The 20,387-nt window shown below is 40.7% G+C and overlaps 1 protein-coding gene across 3 annotated transcripts in view; it reads left to right on the forward strand.

Annotated features, from left to right (window-relative positions):
- Positions 1–4,451: 4,451 nt before the first annotated feature.
- The window catches only part of CLDN18 (claudin 18), a 35,375-nt gene continuing 19,439 nt past the window's right edge, over positions 4,452–20,387 (forward strand). The window contains exon 1 of one of the 3 annotated variants that reach the window (XM_023187860.1): positions 4,452–4,799. In XM_023187860.1, the coding sequence (XP_023043628.1) occupies positions 4,580–4,799 (220 nt within the window). In that variant the 5' untranslated portion in view covers positions 4,452–4,579. Of the gene's footprint in view, positions 4,800–16,101; positions 16,542–20,387 lie in introns of those variants that run through there. The other 2 variants (XM_023187861.1, XM_023187862.1) reach the window with 2 other exon arrangements.

Consider the following 20,387-nt stretch of genomic DNA (forward strand, 5'->3'; position numbering starts at 1 on the left):
TCACTTTGAGTAGTATGGACATTTTAACAATGCTAATTCTTTCAATCCATGAACAAGAGATATCCTTCCATTTATTTGTGTCTTCAATTTCTTTCATTGATGTTTTACAGTTTTCAGGCTACAGATCTCTCACCTCCTTGGTTAAATTTACTCCTAAAAATTTTATTTTATTTTTTTGATGCTATTATAAATGATATTTTTTTCTGATTTCCTTTTTGGGTAGATCATGATTGGTGTAAAAACACACAACTAATTTTTGTGTTTCTTTTGTATCCTGCAACATTACTGAATTCATTTGTCAGTTTTAACAGGTTTTTTGTGGAGTCTGAAGGAGTTTTTATATATGGGATCATATCATCTGAAAACAGATTGTTTTACCTGCTTCTTTCCAAATTGGATGTATTTTGCTTCTTTTCCTTGTCTGATTGCTCATGCTAATTCTTCCATTTTAAAATCAGCTTGTTTGTTTTTTTATTGTTGAGTTTTAAGAGTACTTAGTATATTTTAGATAAGAGTCTTGTACCAGATGTCTTTTGCAAATATTTTCTCAGTCTGTGGCTTGTATTCTCAATGTTTTGAGTTAGTAATAATTTTTATTATCAGTCTTTAAATACATAATTCTATCCTTCTGACTTCAGTTGTTGCAGTTGATGTAATAGCTGCAATGCCTTTCTTTCAGAATTTTACAGATGTAATTAAAGTTACTAATCAGTTGACCTTAAAGGTTTTAAAGGTTTTTCTCTTTGACTTTGGTGTTTTTCAATACTACAACACATCCAGGTGTGAATTTGTTTTTATTTACCATTCTTGGAACTCATTTAACAACATTAACATGGAATTTATGCTTTTCACTCATTCTTGAAAATCCTTAGCCAATAACTCATCAAATATTGTTTTTCATTCAATTTATTGTCTTCTTCATATACTCCTATTAGATGTGTGTTGGAACTTCTCATTTTTCCATTCTCTTACTACTGTTTCATGTTTTCCACCTCTTTATTTCTCTGTCGACATTTTGCATAATTTTTTCAGTTCTATTTTTTACTTTGAGTGCTACCTTCAGCTGTGTTTAATCTGTTAATTATCTGTTTTTAGTTTTCTACTGCTGTCATAACAAATTTCCAGAAACTTAGTAGCTTCAAACAACACCCATTTATTATATATCAGATGTCTAGCATGATATTGATTTTTGTGTATGGTGTAAGATACATTGTGTATGGTGTAAGATACAGGCCCAATTAGTTTTGGGATATTCTGTTTAAGGAATTGCTGAGCTTCAATTAAGGTATTTGCCATGCCTGTGGTTCTCATATGGGACTTGGAGGCTTCTTCCAAACTCACTGCTGGTTGGAAGAACTCAGTTCTTTGCAGTTGCAGGGCTGAAGTTACTGCTTCCCTGTCATGTGATCTCCTTTCATCTTCAAGCTAAGAATTGTGCATCAAATCCTTCTCATTCTTGAGATCTCTGTAACTTAACTTTCTGCTACATCTCTCTCACTCCATGTTCTACCTTTTTCTGTTGCTTTTGGGGGTTTATATGATTACATTGGGCTTTCCTGGATAATCTAAAATAATCTCTTTATATTAAGGTCAGCTGATTAGTAACTTTAATTACATCTGTAAAATTCTTTTTGCTATGTAATATTTTATAGCCATAGGAGGAGATCATTGGGGAAGAGGGCAAAATTGTGCCTACCACACTATCCATTAAAGTTTTGTTTCATTATCTATATCCTTAATTTCTAGAAATTCTAGTGGGGAAGTTGTCAGATCTTCCTGTTCTTTTTTTATGGTGACTTTTATTTACTTATGGTTTTAGTTCCTTCTTTTGTCTTTAACTGTATTATCTGATTCAAGAAGGGGTTTCTTGTAAGCACTGGTTAAGTCTTATGATAGTATTCATAAGTAATGTGCCGGAGTCAGCTTGCAAGAGTTGATTCCATGCATCTCTTCCCAACTTTACATTTAGTGACTTTACATTCACATTAGTAGCTTGAAATCAGTCATGATAGGAGTATTTATACTATGAGAATTGGCAAAGGCTACAAATCAGAGTAATTCTTTTTTTCTTTTTAGAGTTGGTTTACTAGTATACCACTGGGTTTACTAGTATACCACTGTTTATAGCAGATTTTGAATTTTGGGTTTCGAGCTCAAGTTTGACAGGACTTTAAATGTCGAAATCTTATGCAACCTGTATTGAGGGTTTTGCAGTTGCCTCTGCAAATCATTCTAGATGTGTTATCAGCCTGGAATCACCTTTTAAAGCTACTTTCTTAGTGCAGGAACTCCAGGGCCATGATGTTCAGGGTACAAATTCAAACCCCAGTCACATTACAGAAAGAGGCTTTTGGTAATATAGTCTCAGAAGATTTTTTTCCATTTTTTTCACACATGGACCAGCTCAGGCAAAGCCTAACAAGCTTGCTTGGTTTCTCTCTGGGCCAGTGAGCTGATTTTTCTAGTTCGTTTCTTCACTGTACGAATTTTTTAAATAGATTATTGAGGGAATCTAAGTCAATGGTTTTCAAATTATGTTCCCTGGATCCCTGTGGGATTCTAATAAATGCTCTTAGAGGCTACTTCATGGAGCAAGAGAAAAGTTTCTTCATCCTATAAATCAGAGTAGCATGCCCTTCCTCCCGCCCTTCTACTGCCACACAAGCATATACATGTACACACACATGAAGGCACACACACACAATTTTAATCTAAACAATATATTTGTCTTCCTGACAATATCACAGTCAAAGAAAGGGATACCTCTTTTTAACAATTATGAACTTTCTAAGATATTCCAAAATCTTAACTTTAGAAATGGAGAGACTACAACACAGAGATGTTAGCCAACAACATATAATATAGCTCTGTGAGTTGGTGAAAAAATTTGAGACTTGAGTCCAGGTTCAAAATAAGTAGGAATAATATTTGGACCAAAAAAAAACCTTTAAGCCTTTTTGTAACTAGAGACAATTTGTGTGAGTAAGCTGCAGTTTAATTTCTGATAAATGTGAAGAAACACAATGTGAAAGTGATCATCAATAGCTACAGCTTTCAATTATATTATCTGTCTGCCCTAGTAATATTTGCTAGTATTTTCTGAGTACAGTGCTCCACATTTAATGCTCAACATTTCACACGTATTTCACACATTTAGTGTACAAAACAATCCAGAAAGATAAGCACTATTATTACTTCATTTTACATATGAAGATAACGTGGCTCAAAGAGGTTAAGTATTTAGCTGCTCCCCCTCCACAGCTACTAAGCAATGGAGTGGGGCTTGAACCCGAGCTGTGTAGTTTCAGAGTCCAAAGGCCTTCTTGCTTCTTACCTTTGCTGTCTTCCTTCCTGCATGGTTTCTCTATTGATTAAGGCAGTCAGGGCCACAGAAGCTGCAAACTGTTAACCACATTAACTAGTGAAGTCCATCAAATAACTACTACAGCCGATTCTCATTAACCATGTGTACCATATTTTCAAATTTGCCTACTTGCTAAAACTTATTTTAACTCCAAAATCAATACTCGTGGCACTGCTGCAGTCATAACAACATGTTCAGAGGGTGAAAAGTTTGCATTGCCCAAATTGCATGTTCCCAGCTGAGGCCCAATAAGGTGAAACTCTGCCTTCTTTTTTCAGCTCTCATACTGTAAACAAGTGTCCTTTTTGAAGTGTGTTTACTGCCACATTTTTCACATTTTTGTGCTTTTTGTTGATTTCACTGTTTAAAATGGCCCCCAAGCATAGTACAGAAGCACTGATTACTGTTTAGAAGCACAAGCAGGCTGTGTGCTGTGCCTCATGGAGAAAATATGTGTGTTAGATAAGCTTCATTCAGGCATGAATTTCACTGCTGTTGGCTGTGAGTTCAATGCTAATGAACCAACAATTTATATTAAATAAGCTGTTTTTAAACAGAAATACACACAAAGTAAGGTTATCTATTGACGATGAAAATGTTGTGAGCAGAGGCTTGCGGGAGCCTGACCCTGTACTTCCCCTATGGGCAATGATTCAGTATTCACTAATTCGGTGTTCTTTGTGACTTTATAGAATGTAATTACCATGATTAATGAGAATCAACTATACTTTATTATGCCTCATAACCGGCCTTACCTAAGATTTGTAACTAAGGTGGCAGCATGTATCTCAGTCCCCAGGGCCACATGGATGAAGCCCTTGTGTCTCCAAGTATCTTGTGGCTTAACTACTGGAAGCCCTGCCTGATCAATCTACAGTGCCTTCCAGGCAATCACCTCTGCACTTGCTTTACCCTCTACAGAGGGGAACCTGGTTAATCAGGAAAGAAACTCCCTCAAAAGGTAAACAGTGAGTAGAGTGTACATATGGCGGAAAACAAATGACTCTTGGTACCATGTTGTGGGAATTATCTCGCTTCAATAGATAAAGGAGTAGGGCAAGCCCAGGTGGCACTGGTGAGTAACCGCCTCCATTACATGGTCCATTCCTGACGTGTGCACCAGCCTCTCGGAGAAAACCCCATCCGTACACTCGGCAGTCTCAGAACTGCGCTGTCCACTTGTCGTGTGGCTCTGTGTCGACACTGTGGGCCACCATGTCTGTGACCGTCTGTCAGGGCTTGGGGTTCGTGGTTTCACTGATTGGGATTGCGGGCATCATTGCTGCCACCTGCATGGACCAGTGGAGCACTCAAGACTTGTACAACAACCCTGTGACAGCTGTATTCAACTACCAGGGGCTGTGGCGCTCCTGTGTCCGAGATAGCTCCGGCTTCACCGAGTGCCGGGGCTACTTCACCCTGCTGGGGCTGCCAGGTAAGGGCCAGGTGCCTGGCTGGCTGGAGGGAGAGATTGGAGGTGGAGAGGAAACTGCAGTCTCTGCCTGGGCACCATGACAGAGACTGCTGGGGGGGAGGAACTGTGATTCATGTTTGACAGGGGCAACAGCCACCAGCACCAGGGTGGAATTGGAGGACAGGAACCTTAGGGAGAGGAAATTTCTGGAGCTGTCTGAGCTCCTGTTTCCCTAACTGGATGGTGCCCAATTCTCCCAAAGGAACTTATTTTTTCAATGACTCCTATGTGAGCAATGGCATAGTCTCAATACCCATAGGAACAGGACTCAGGAGGCCCAGACTTCGGGCGCTTTGTTCCTTCAGCCCCAGGATTCCCCCTCACTGAGTTGGGGACTGCCTATCTCCTGAACAGAGTTCCATCTTCAGGCCTCCTTGTGCCTGACCTCAGCTTCCAGGGACACCTAAGTAAGCAGCAGCAATAGAAATGGGGCAGAGGAAGAAGGCAGAGAAAAAGAACTAGGTGGCTGTGTTTCCCTGGGACGTCAGATGGGCCCCTGCTCTGGGGCTCCAGGTTCCTGACCTCCAGAAAACACTGGCGACAAAGAACCAGACTCAGGGCGCTCTTTGCACAGGGGCTTCTGCTGTGGCAAATGGGCTCTGCCACGCGGGGAAAGGTGTTGCAGGCTGTACTGCCCCCTTCCAGGGGTTGGCATATTCACTACACAAGGGTTGTGTTTACTCGCTTAGTAGATTGGTCATTTTAACTAAGAGAAAAATTCAAGTCACAAGAGTAGAGAATGTTAAAAATGTCTTTCACTCAGAGAGTAAGACAATGAATAAACTTGTTTTTAATTTTGCTTATTTGTTTCTTTCACAAATACATATTGAAGTCTTGAGAGGGGCATTCACCTAAGGTTGGCAATGTAAACAGGATCAGAAATAGAAAAGATGGGGCTTTCTCCTCCAGGAATTTGCCATTTGACTCCAGGGTCAAGACTTAGACATACAAAAAAGGTAACAAGGGAAGACTTGAATCATAGGGTGATTTATTCTTTTATACATTCAACACTTAATTTATGGAGAGCTTCCTATAACCTCAGGAATCTATGGGCCTACCATTCTCAAAAATATAAAAGAGTGCACCAGGCTGAGTATGACAATATGCCAAGTGAGGGGGACAGAGGGCCAGTGCGGCAGGAGAGGAGGGTGAAACTGCAAGACTCCATCAAGGTGGAAAAACCACAAGTGTCTTGTGAAAAGGAGTTAAGATTTGGAGATAGCAGCAATACAGAAAGGAAAAACAGCATAGGCAAAGTCATGAGGGTGCCACCACCCAAGTCTTACTCAGGGGCAATGAAAAAATGACCTTGGCTGGGGAAGAAAGTTTTTGTGGGGACGATTATGGAGAGCAATGGATGCCAGGCTGAGATGTTTGGAAGTCATTGAGAGATTGGTTGGTTGGTTGGTTGGTTGGTTTGGGATTGTGATATTTCAAGGATATTAATCTGGCAAGAAGATGCAAAAGAGATTGAATCAGTAGGACAGTCGAAGGCAAAGGCAGTAGAACCAAAGTGGGAAGGAGGGACTGGGTATAAACAGCAGAACGTGAGCCAGATGGTATAAACAGCAGAACGTGAGCCAGATGGGTGAGTAACTGGCAGCTGGTCAGTGGGGTCTCCCTCCACTAGGGACCAGAAGGAAGGTGAACCACTTCCACATTCCTATGTCCTGCTGACCCCTCCTTAGCTCTTGGTCTAACCACTTGCCACTGCGATTCTCCCTCACTGCAGATACAAAGTGCCCAAAACCTGCCCAGTGGCTAGGACTTGGGTCCATGCAGTTACAGGCCATAGTGGGGAGAATCAGCCTATGGCTGACCTCATGCCACACACAGCACCCACAGTGACATCTGAGGGCTTCATTCTGCTTCACAAAGGAGAAATAACAATGACAAATCATGCGCTAGCACTTGAGTAGGCAACTGCCTCAATATTTTGTATTATCTCTACAGCCACCTTGTTAGTTTGGTACTACAATTATAACTTTTTAAGACAAGAAAACTGATTCTGAGTAACTTGCCCAAGGACACTTACAGATGTAGCCAGAGCTAAAACCCTGTCCTCTCTGCACCTAAGCCCTGGCTTACAGCCCTAATAGCGAGCCCTAAGACACAAAGCAGAAATCTCTCCTGACCCAAGGTAGAAATTCCGAGTGCAGAAGCACCTTCCTGTTCTCATCTCTTGCCTAAGTCTGATGCTGCAGGCCCATACAGAATTCTCCTTGAATGGGGTCCTGGACTAACAATAGCTGTCAACATCCCCCTATTTTTTTTTTTTTTTTAGTAGAAACGGGGTTTCACCGTGTTAGCCATGATGGTCTCCATCTCCTGACCTCATGATCCACCCGCCTTGGCCTCCCAAAGTGCTGGGATTACAGGCGTGAGTCACCACGCCCGGCAACATCCCCCCATTCCTATGCTGGAGAGATAGAGAGATGGAGGCTCAGAGGAGCAAGGTGACTTGCCCAGGCTCAAAGATCTAAAAATGAACCAGACTGAATCTACCTGTTATGCCTTCTCTTAAAACGTGTGTGTGTGTGTGTGTGTGTGTGTGTGTGTGTGTGTGTAAAATAAAACTATTTGACTATTTAATAGATAGTTTATAGAAGTATTTTTCAAAGAGAATATTATAGATTATAGAGTCTCTTTTAAAAGAAATAATTCTTGCATACCATCAAGGTTGATCTAAAGTATACTTATTTTAATGTTATTTTAATATATACAAGTATAACAATAGACTTAAATTCCTTATGTGTATGTCTTATACAAGTACAAAAACCACATTTGCAAATGTAAGATACGTAATACTAAAAAACTAATAAGCCCATATGTAAAATACAACCGAGTGTGAGAGATAGTGCTCATTCTCATTTGGGGTGAAACAGGACAAAGATACAGCCTCAAACAAGTGGATTTTTTTTAATTTCACCTGTTTCAGTGTTCAACCTTGATATTAACAACATAGATTCTCTATTCACATAGAAGTGTTTTACAAAATAATATTAACTTTAAGGTAATCGTGCCTTACACTTAGCCACCACCCTCTCAGCAAAGCATTCTCTCATGTCTGGGGTAATGAGGTGTCTATGACTTGATAGTTCTCTGCAATAGTGTTGCTTGTTTAAGGAAAGGTTGTATTGTGGTGCTCCTGAAATCCAGCTCTAATGGCTATCTTAAACCCACTTATTTCTAGAATTAGACAAAAAAAGTTGTTTGCTGTGTATTTACTACCAGTAATTGTTGCAATCAGGTCTGACCAAAGACAGGCCTGTGAAATGCTTGCAGGTGATGCTAATGTACTGACTGCCAGCATGCAGGCATTTACGTTTGGAGTTCCCCCAGTTCTGTTTTCTGTTTAAGCTACATGACTCCGTTCATTAACAATTGAGGATGTCATTTGGCTGTCCTCTGGTGCAAATATGATCATAAACACCAACATAAACATAATCCGTAAGTAGTCAGCCAAAGGATCTGGAACATTCTTGTTTTAATTTGTTTCTCATTTACATTGAAATGAAAGTATGGAATTTTAAAATTTTCATTGAAAAGCTAACATACCCTGAGGATGGAAACACAGACCCTCAGGCTCAGAGGGAAGAAGACAGATACAACCAAATCCTCCAGAGAAACCCTAGGCATGGAACTAACTGGTAGTCACCTTCCCGGGCAAAGTCATTTCACTAGGCCCGTAACCAGTAGTCGACCTTTTCTGGACTGACTGGGTTTAGACAAGGTCCCTTCTTGGAGGGATCAAGGAACAAAAAGAAAGGCCTTTGGTCCTTTCACATACATGGAACGAATAAGGAAATAAAACAACAATATAGAAATTGTGGCATTAGAAGAAATATTTATTCATTCAACAAACATTTATTGAATACCTACACTGTCCCAGGCAGTCTGCACATGGGGAATATAGATGTCACAGGACTCATGAATCTAGGAAGACAGACATACAGTAAACAGATCATTGCAACTTAGAGTTTCTCAACCTCAGCACTATTGACATTGTGGGCCACATAATTCTTTTCTGTAGGAGCCTCTCCTGCATACTGTAGAACATTTAAAGGCATCTCTGGCCTCCACCTACCAAATAAGAGTAGCATCAGTACCCATCCACACCAGTTATGGCAACCAAAAATGGCTCCTTACATTGCCAAATGTCCTCTAACAGGCAAATCATCCCTGGTTAAGAACCACAGCAATAAATTGTAGTAAGTGCCATGTCTGGTACAGGGTGCAGACCATGAAGAAAGGGAAGGCTTCCAAAAGGAATGACAGCTGCACTGAGTCAGTAACAACAGATAGGAATTACCCAAGAAGATAAAGAGGCAAAGGGTTTTCCAGAAAGAGAGACCATCATCTTGGAAAATCACAGTGGCATGAGAGAGTGTACTATGTTAGGAAAATTAAAAGAACTTAGTTCTGCTTATGTGTGATATGGGCTAGGGAAGGTAGAGTGCACAGTACAATGATATACGTTAAACACTTAAGAATAATATGTTTAAATATTTGGCAAAATCAAAGTGAAAAAAGTTTTACTAAGAAATTTTTTAAAGACTTAGTAGAAATATATAATACAAGTTTCTAGATGGGAATGTTATTAAAATGTAAATTTGTCTCTAATTAACATGTAACAATAATAATACAATTTATTAAGACCTTGCTATGTGCCAGGCATTGTTTTAAGAAATTAACATATGCCTGTTGTGATTTAACTGGAGAGACAGAATAATAAAAATTTCTTTAAAGAAATTAATATATGCCTGTATTAATATACATAAATAAAATTTAAGTTATAAAATTTTATAACTTATAAAAATTTAGGCCAGGCATGGTGGCTCACACCTATAATCCCAGCACTTTGGGAGGCCAAGGCGGGTGGTGGATCATTTGAGGTCAGGAGTTCGAGACCAGCCTCACCAACATGGTGAAATCTTGTCTCTACTAAAAATACAAAAAAAATTACCAGGCGTGATGGTGCATGCCTGAAGTCCCAGCTACTCAGGAGGCTGAAGCAAGAGAATCACTTGAACCCAGGAGGCAGAGGTTGCAGTGAGCCGAGATTGCACCACTGCACTCAAGCCTGGGCAACAGAGTGAGACTCCGTCTCAAAAAAAAAAAAAAAAAAAAAAAAAAAAATTAGATAAACTACCTATACGTACTTTAATCTTTGCAACTACCCTATGAAGTAAGTAGTAGTATAATCTCTATTTTATAGGTGAGGAAACAAGCACAAAGAGGTTAAAATATTTGCCTAATGGCACTGTGATAGTAAATGGCAGGATGAAGATTCAGACCATACAGGCGTTCTTCCGAGCCTGAGCTCTTCTTCTTTACAAGAATTCTTATCAAAATACCGGTAAGAGTTTCCCCGTGGGAACTTGACAAAGTGTCTAGGTATAAGAAGAAGCAGACAAAAAGACAAAAGTTTTTTTTTTTTTTTTTTTTTTTAAGAATAATAAAGTGATGGGCTAACGCTGCCAGATATTCAACCAAATTTTAAAGCTTTGAAAGTTAAAAGTATGCTTTGGCATAAGGATGGACAAACAGATTAATGGAACAAAATCTAAAATCAGAAAGACATATATGTGAGTTGAATATAAGATAGAGAAGGTTTTACAAAGCAGTGAAGAAAAAGGAAGTTTATTTAGTTAATGCTGCAGAAGTTATTGACTAGCTTTTGTGGAAGGAAAAAGTAATTACAGTATGACTAACAAATATACCAAAATAAATCCTAGATTAATTAAATATTTTAAAATATAAGATAATTTTAAACATTTTAAAATTACAAAATAATTCTAGAATAACTATCTCCTAAATGGAAACTATTCTCTCAGCATAGAAATAGTGAAGGAAAACACAAAGAAAAAGTAAATTGATTTGACTACATCATTCAACAAATATTTATTGAGCATACTTTATGTACCAAGCACCAGGAAACACATAAAATAAAATACATTATATGTTTTTTCCTAAATCATGAATGGAATTTAAAAGCAAATAATCAATGGGAAAAGATGTTTTTAGTAATTACAGCAATGTGTTAAAATCCTTAACAAATACGTAGCTCAGATAAACTGACAGAAAAAGTGCTAAAATTCTAGTAAATCAATGAGGAAGGAATACAAACTGATAATTCAAGAAAAGAACAAAAATCAAATGCTTCATACAAACTTGTTGGGTTTTTGTTTTTCTTCTTTTCTATTTTTGATGATGAACTTTTTTTTATTATTATACTTTCAGTTCTGGGATACATGTGCAGATGTGCAGGTTTGTTACATAGGTATGTGTGTGCCATGGTGGTTTGCTGCACCCATTAACCCACCATCTACATGAAGTATTTCTCCTAATGCTATCCCTCCCCTTGCCACCCAACCCCCAGCAGGCCCTGGTGTGTGATGTTCCCCTCCCTGTGCCCATATGTTCACATTGTTCAGCTCCCACTTATGAGAACATGCAGAGTTTGGTTTTCTATTCCTGTGTTAGTTTGCTGAGAATGGTTGTTTCTAGCTTCATCTACGTCCCTGCAAAGGACATGAACTCATATTCGTTTTTTTTTTTTTTTTAAAGACTCAAACTCAGTAATTAAAGAGATGCAAGTTAAAACAAGTAATCATATACATATATAACTTGCCAAATTCACAATGTGGACTAGGATGTAAAGAGATAAGAACTTTCAAACACTGCTGTTAGGATAAAAGTCATAGAAAGCAATATGGTTGTGTATAAAAAAAGATGTTTTAAAACTTCACAGTTTTTGACAACTTAATTTCACTCTTGGGAATCTATCCTAAAAGGGTCATCAGAAATGCTGACAAAGAGTTATCTGTAAGATCTTCATCATAACACTGCCTTTTATTCCAAAAAAATGGGGGAAGGTACAATCTATACAAAAATAGGTGAATAATAGCACTTCTATATAATGAAATACTAACACACTCATATTAAATGATGTTTACAAGAGCTTTGGTGAAACTAATACGATTAAATGAAAAGAACAAAACATCAAACTATATTATCCTTTAATTATGTAAAAAATACATACAGAGAATTGATAAGAAGGAAGTATGCCAAATATTTTGTCTAGGGTTTACAATTGTGAGCAATTTGTTCAAATTCTCTCCAAATTTTCTATTATGAACACCAAAAGGCAAAATTAAAAATTAGGGATATATAATGTAGTAATATTTTTGAAGAAAAAAATTAATAGATGTGTCAATTGTTTTTCTCACTAGTATATTCATTTTACTTCTTCCTAATTCCTAGCTATAATATTTTCTATTGTTATCTATGCCACCATTTTTGCCTAATTACCATAGATAGTGTTATAAAAAGTGGAGGAAATGTTTTCTCCAATGTCAGTAAAATAATATAAGCTTCTGGAAGCTTACAACCTGAAATGACGCTGCCGGGGCCGTATCTAAACCTGAATCGTCCCAGGGACGATTTCCCCTAGGAAGTCAGCAACAAATTTAGCTCCATTTTAAAGGTGATTAAACAAAGTTGTACCAACCCTATTATTGTTAAACAGAATGAGACCCGGACTTATCTGGTAGAGATACATCGATATGTTTCAATAAAGCCTATTGCCATAAATGAGAAAGTCATATTTTCCTCTGCAGACCCCCATTCATTTTTTGGCTAATTCGGCTAAAATAGTAGTCTGCTCAGAGCCCAGAAAACTTACCAGGAAGTAAAAAATTCTATCTTCCAGGTGTTTTAAAACACGTCAATATTTATTTCACACAGAAGAAGTCTGTAGATTTACAATTTCCCTCCTCTCGTTCAGTCTTCTGCCTAGGAAGAGATAATCTTAGTTTATCCTTTAAAATTAACTTTTTCTATTTTCAAAAAAGTGACACTGTCTCCATTTCAGCCAAGAAAGAAAATTTAATTCATTATTATCTGAGTAACATTTTTCCCTATTTTGAAACTCTGCAGGAAAACATTTGCATAGGGAAACTGGGGGAGGAACTGCCACAGATGAAAAATAGATAACTTTAATCAACTATTGCTTTTTATTTTTCCATCTTCAATCTATGTTTTTGGTGGTATTCTAACACATGTACATGTATCGTCGGGGTAGGGTTAGATAAATGTCATAAATTGAACATCTGAAAATCAAACCGATAGAGCTTTTTAAGAATAAAAAGAGGCCGGGCACAGTGGCTCATGCCTGTAATCCCAGCACTTTGAGAGGCCGAGGCGGGCGGATTACGAAGTCAGGAGACCGAGGCCACGGTGAAACCCCATCTCTACTAAAAATACAAAAAAATTAGCCGGGCTCGGTAGCGGGCGCCTGTAGTCCCAGCTGAGGCAGGAGGCTGAGGCAGGAGAATGGCATGAACCCGGGAGGCGGAGCTTGCAGTGAGCTGAGATCGCACCACTGCACTCCAGCCTGGGTGACAGAAAAAAAAAAAAAAGAATTAAAAAGATACCATTTGACCTAGCAATCCCATTACTGGTTATATACCCAAAGGAATATAAACCATTCTACTATAAAAACACATGCACATGTATGTTTATTGCAGCACTATTTATAATAGCAAAGATGTGGAACCAACCCAAATGCCCATCAGTGATAGACTGGATAAAGAAAATGTGGCACATAGACACCATGGAATACTACGCAGCCATAAAAAGGAATGGGATCATGTCCTTTGCAGGAACATGGATGAAGCTGGAAGCCATCATCCTCGGCAAACTAACACAGGAACCAAAAACCAAACACCACATGTTCTCACTCATAAGTGGGAGCTGAACAATGAGAACACATGGACACAGGGAGGGGAAAAACACACACTGGGGCCTGTTAGGGGTTAGGGGGATGAGGGGAGAGAACCTAGATGATGGGTCAATAGATGCAGCAAACCACCATGGCACATGTATACCTATGTAACAAACCTGCACATGTATCCTGGAACTTAAAGTAAAATAAATTTTTTTAAATGAAATAAATTTTTAAAATGAGGATAAAAAGCCTGCCTGTTGGTTGAAATAAAAGTAAGATAGACTCTGTCCATGGAAACAGTGGTAGAATCATTCCTGAATTATTCCAACAACAGTTTTCAACCTAATTGGTCAATCTATGCCCACCAGCAGAAACCAGTGTCACTTATGGCTGTCCCCTTCCCTCCTTTTAGAACTGGCCTTGTAACTCAACTCAAGGGATACACAGCCATCAACACTCCTTCACTGTAAATCATGTAACTGTTGCTTACCCTCTTCTTTTAGGCTTTCTGGCTCATGCTTCACTCTCTAGAAACACTGATCACAGAACCTAAAGTAAGGTGTGCAGTGAAGGGAAGTGTTGCCTCTGTTCAAATTATGGGTAGTTCTTCCCTATTTGCTTTCTGTGTTTGCTGGGAATAATGCTGTGGGAGCGGTGGCTGGGTGCACCCAAGATAACAAAATGTCCAGGCACAGAGGCTCGTTTCCTGGAGAACCTGTAAAGAGCTATAAAGGTTAAAGATTGGAGTATGTATGTGTGTGTGTGGGTGGGTGGGTGGGTGGGTGTGTGTGTGTTTCAGGGCCTTGAGGTCCAGATTTTGGAGAGTCTCATTAAAATGTCCCTGGAGGGCCAGGTGCAGTGGCTCACGCCTGCAATCCAGGCACTTCGGGGAGGCCGAGGCAGGCAGATCATTTGAAGTCAGGAGTTCGAGACCAGCCTGATCAACATGGTGAAACTCTGTCTCTACTAAAATACAAAAATTAGCTGGGTGTGGTGGCAGGTGCCTGTAATTTCAGCTAGTCAAGAAGCTGAGGCAGGAGAATTGCTTGAATCCAGGAGGTGGAGGTTGCACTGAGCCAAGATCACGCCACTGCACTCCAGCGTGGGTGGCAGAGTGAGACTCCCTCTCAAAAAAAATAAATAAATAAAATTTTAAAAAATCTCTGGAGGCTGGGCACAGTGGGTCACGCCTGTAATCCCAGCACTTTGGGAAGCCAAGATAAACAGATCACTTGAGCTCAGGAATTTGAGCCCAGCATGGGCAACACGGTGAAACCCTGTCTTTACTAAAAATACAATAATTAGCTGGGTGTGGTGGTATGCACGTGTAGTTCCAGATACTCTGGAGGCTGAGGCATGAGAATTGCTTGAACCCGGGAGGCAGAAGTTGCCGTGACCCTGATGACACCACTGCACTCCAGTCTGAGCAACAGAGCAAGACTCCATCTCAAAAAAAAAAAAAAAAAAAAAGGCTCTGGATTCAGAGGCCAGACATACCTGACCCCCACATCCATCAACCAATTCTCTAGCAAAATTTAATTGTATAGACAAAACACAACACCTGATGTCTTCAGCCAAGTCTCTCTACTGTGATTATACAGTTCCTAATATTTTGACCAATTCTAGTGAAAACTTTTCTGCGAAATGTAGAAGATAGTGTATGAGATCTGAAAAGGCTCTGGAGTGTTCTAGTTTAGATCTCACATGTTGTGGATGAAGAACCTGTGACCTACAAGGGCTTAGGAGTTTGCCCCCAACATGCCCAGCACATGGCAAGTTAGGGGCAGCGTCAGGAACAGATCCTAAGCCTCTTGGTGACCAGGCGAAGGACTTCAGTCCAGCTAGCCCTGGCCCTTCCTCTGGCCTTTGTGGGACCTTCTGTGCCAGCCACAGAGTCCTCATGTGGTTGTTGTGGCACCAGTGAAAGCATGAGATGGAAATCAATGGGATCCCTGGCTTCCTCTCATCCCAGTTCCAATGTTTGTGGACCAAGAGCATAGCTCTAGGATTTGGTTTTGTGTTGTCAAAAGTGGGGGCAACTTTGCCTGCCCCTGCGGCTCCATATGGAAATAGAGAAAGAGCGCTGGACTGGAAGCTGAGGTGGGAGCCCCACCCCTGCCCGTTTTTAGAGTATCTGTGGTTCCAGGCACTGGGACAAGTCCCTTAACTTATCTGTACTTTTCTTGACTCACAACCGAAAAAATGGGGATAATAGTACCTACCCTACCCATTTCTGTAAGATCAAAATGGAAAGATGTAAGTGAAAAGTCGTTTATGAGTTGTGAAGAGAAAATGTGAAAAATCTGGTTTAAGACAGGGCACGGTGGGTGCTTCCCAGGGCCATCTTAAGCAAGGTCAGCCAAAGTGGTCTGCAGTCACGTTCCCAGTGGTGGGGATACGTCAGCCTCTTCTCCAGAAGACGGCACTCTCGGAGGAACCAGAGCTGGAGGGAGGCCGGTCCGGCCTGGAGCAGGGAGTCCTTCTGCGCCCTGGCACGGCTCTGCGCCGAACCCACCCGGCATGCAGAGCGAGGACAAGTGCCTCTTGGGCCCGCTTCTCTAACAAATGTAAAAATAATGCCCTTGAACCAGGAGTGAAACTAAGCTATCTAAGGAAAACACTGTGAGCAAATACTGAGAGCCTAGGGAAACCATCTGATTAGAAGAGCTCCCCTCAGGAGCGCGTTAGCTGCACGCCTTCTGCAGCAGGAGGGCGGCAGCTTCTCGCAGCGGCAGGGCGGGCGGCCGGGATCATGTCCACCACCACATGCCAAGCGGTGGCGTTCCTCCTGTCCATCGTGGGGCTGGCGGGCTGCATCGCGGCCACCGGGATGGACATGTGGAGCACCCAGGACCTGTACGACAACCCCGTCACCTCCGTGTTCCAGTACGAAGGGCTCTGGAGGAGCTGCGTGAGGCAGAGCTCAGGGTTCACCGAGTGCAGGCCCTATTTCACCATCCTAGGCCTTCCAGGTAGGCACCGCACACCCCGGGGCAGGGCCAGGTGAGCCAGGTGAGCGCAGGGAAGGGGGCGTTTGTGCTGAGCCCCACTCCCGCCTCTGGGTGAGGACCCTGGCAGCTCTGGCTCAGCATAAAAGGTGTGAATAAGAGGAGAAGCTGGCTCGCGTCAAATAGGGCAACAGTCATACAGGAGAAAATCGGAGGATTAATACTGAAGGTGACGGAATCGCTAGTAAGGAGGCAGGCCTCAAGAGGAATGGGTCTACTGTAAGGGTATGTTCATGATACCTGGAGTAAACTCGTGTTTCTCAAGGAAAAAATAAATTGTGTGCATGACATGCATGTGGCTTGCTCCTGCCTGCACATACATGGCAGCAGGGAAGCAGGATGCTGAGTATTTTGTTATATCTGGAGAAGTTTATTGAGAGCTGATTTCATTTTCTTTCCATTTCAATTAAATTTTTCAAAGTTGGAGTCTCTGTGGGTACCAAAAAGAATGTTGCCATTAAATTATAAATATTCTTTCTCTGCATTTGTATTAAGAATATCTGGTATACTGTCCTAAAAATCAATGTATATCAAAATATAATTACAGAATTATAATTATATTATGTCAAAATATAAATATAATTACAAATGTGACATCCTTTCACCCCTAAAGATGAAATAAATTAAACCCCTGCTTTTAATACAGATAATTACTTCAAATATGCATCACAGCAACTTTGCATTCTGAATAATATGGGAGCTCTATTTGTATTTTTTAAATGCAAACAAGAAAATAATAGATCAAGCTAATTAGTGGCTCTAAGGGGTGGCCAAGATGTGAATATGATGGAGAAAGGAGAACAATGTTAAGTTTTGCCTCTCTGAAACAAATGCCTTTTATAAACAAGTGGATGGAAATAAATTTGCAAGAAATTGTGAAGAGGCTGCAGAGCCCTTGAAACTGAATTGAATTGTGAAAAGCAATTCAACTAATCCAAGTTCATTTTCAGAAAGAAATAGAAGATGGGTGTCAGAGTAGAAGAACTGGATTATTTATTCCGTTTTTTGGAAGCCACTCATTGCAGGACCAATAGGATCACTGACTCTGTGGAAAGATCTGCTTAGGGAAGCAAGGGAGGTAGAACCTGGCCAGAAAAAAGAGAACCAGACTGAGGAAGGATTATGCTGTAGTGGGAGGGGAGAGGTGAGACTCAGGAAATGCGACACGGAGTGTTGAGTTGCTAATTATGTCTAATTTTAACTATCATATAAAGAAAAAGATTGTCCTCATATTCAAAATTAAGGCATGCTATCTTATGACTTCATGTTCAATAACCTCTCCCCAGGGCCCTACTACATATTATCAATCTCTTGCTCACTCTGTATCACAGTCTCCATACATGGGGCTCCTGAATATTCCCACTCTCCTAAATGGGCAAACCCCATTGCCTCCACTGTGACTTGTCACTCCTATTCTATCAACAGATCCTATCTCCATGACACCCTCTTAGAATAGCTCCACCTCTCCCCCTTGACAGAACAAGATTCTCCTCCCTGCTTTCCTGCTAAGGTCAAACTCTCCTGCTAAGGTCAACCTCCCCAGCAGGGCTCTGAAGGCCTCATGCCACCTGTCTGGGATCATGCCCTGTTGGTCATCCTCTCTCCTCCTTGGCTCTTTCATCTCTTCTCCTCACTTATGTATATGGCCTCCTTTCCAGGGAAATCTGTTGATCCTGATCATTGCCAAGTTCTGTCTCTCTCCTGGGTCACTGATAAACCAAATTAAAAGACTAAATTTTTCCACTACCTCTCACCCTTAACCTTTCTCAGTCTGGTTTCTATCCTTCATCTCTTTAGAATGTTTGTTTTTTTGACCATAGCAGAGGATGAAGAGGAGTCTTTCAGTCACTAACTGCTAGTTCTCAGTTCTCATCCCCTTAGACATTTCAAAACCCAACCAACTTCCGTGGTTCCCCATTCCCAGCTTAATTAGGTACACACATAACAGCCTGACACCAAACCTTCCTAACCCCTCACCTAACTTCCCTGGCGGTCTCTTACTCCTCCTTCCTGTTTCTTCTGTCCTTTCAGTATACCCTGGACTTGGTCCTGGACACCCATTGCTCCTGCTCCCCTGAATTCCCCCCTCCACCACCCCAACTGTCCTCTCACAAATCTTCCCCCACACCTCCTCAAGCCTCCAAATTGAATAAAAATTCCACAAGTCTCTGTACCAAACCCAGAGCATTCTCATAGCATTGAGCATATTCACTCCTCGTGACACTGCTCTCAAATCTGAGAAGCATTTATTGCATACCTACAAAGAGTACACAACACAAAACTGGCCTTGTCGGCACTGTAAATTCCAGCGGAGGGGACAGGCATGTGCGTGAATATCAAAGCAAAGGCAACACATGGCATGAGGCTTTGACACAGATGTTTGGAGCACCAGAAAGAAAGTGGTTATTCAGTAGGAAGAGTCAGGAGTGGGGAAAATCAGGACAGTTTCAGTAAGGGAGTTCTGTTTGAGTTGGAACTTTAGCTTATTAACTTGGTTATTTTTACATTTGTCTCATTCAGCTTCTATGTGACGGTTCCCTTCAGCTAGATAAGAATTATTTCCCCAGTTCCCAGAAAAGGGCCTGGTAGAGTGAGTATTCAGCAAAGGATTGATAAACTAAGTTGAATTAACTAGTACGAATAGTTCATTTTAAGTGTTTATGCAAGCCATTGAACTAAAAACAGGTTAAGGTCTACCCCAAAAAAGGACAGTAAATCATTTTTGTACTACAAACTTTTTGTTATTATGGCTCCACATATACAAAAGAACCTGGTCCTCCTCCTGCCTGGAACAGATTCATTTGTTCATCCAATCATGTATTTAACAAATATCTCTTGCATGCCTACTGTGTTGCAGAGGCTAGAGTTCAGAGACTCTATTAGTCAGAGTAGTTAAGGTCTGCTGCTGCAACAAACAAACCTAAACATCTCAATGGCTTAACACAACAAAAGTTTACTTCCTGCCCACATAAAGTCCATTGTAGGAAGAGCAGCCTCCTTGCAGCTACATTATTCAAAGTTGCTGGGGCAAGAGAAGAAAGGCTTGAAGGAGGCACAACAGTTCTTAACTGCTTCAATCTGAAAGTAACACATGTCACTCACAGTGCATTGGCCAGAACTGGCCATATGGCCCCAGGAGCTGGGAGATGTAGGAGCACATAGCTATTTGGTGAGCACCTACTGTCTCTACCACAGGGAGCATTTGAATAGTAACTGCCTGGGCTGCAACACATCAACCACACTTATTTCAGTTCTGCCAGACAGATAATTCCCTGAACATCAAATAGTCAAAACCAATGAGATTGCAGAAGAAGATATACCATTAATTTATATTCAAACAAATATGATTGAATTATATGTGTAAACTATCATCTGATATAAGATAATATATAGTGTGTAATTCAGAGCTAGACATTTTGGTGGGGATGGCCTGGAATCAGGAAAGAGGAGGGGTTTGAGGTAAATTTCTACAATGTAAAAATTCCCTAGCATTTAATAACAGAGGAATGTAAATATGGCCACGGGGCTGGGGGGGGGAAGGATATTTTTTTCAAAAGGCAAAGAGGAAGAAAGGAACAGTGGATGAGGGAGAGAGGAAGGGAAGGTGAGAAAGAAGAAAGTAGAGAGGGAGAGAGGAAGAGAGGTGGGAGAATTGGTGATGCTAGGTACTTTTATTCCATGTCAGGCCAGACAAAGATCTCTTAGAGAGGGAACCCAGTTGCCACTTTGGAAATCTGAGATGTTTGAGACCCACGAAAGGAGAGGTCCTTGGCTCTCTGAGAAGGATTTTAGGGAAGCTGGAAGAAATGA

This window comes from Piliocolobus tephrosceles, chromosome 2, assembly GCF_002776525.5.
Source record: "Piliocolobus tephrosceles isolate RC106 chromosome 2, ASM277652v3, whole genome shotgun sequence".
Classification (NCBI taxonomy): Eukaryota; Metazoa; Chordata; class Mammalia; order Primates; family Cercopithecidae; genus Piliocolobus; species Piliocolobus tephrosceles.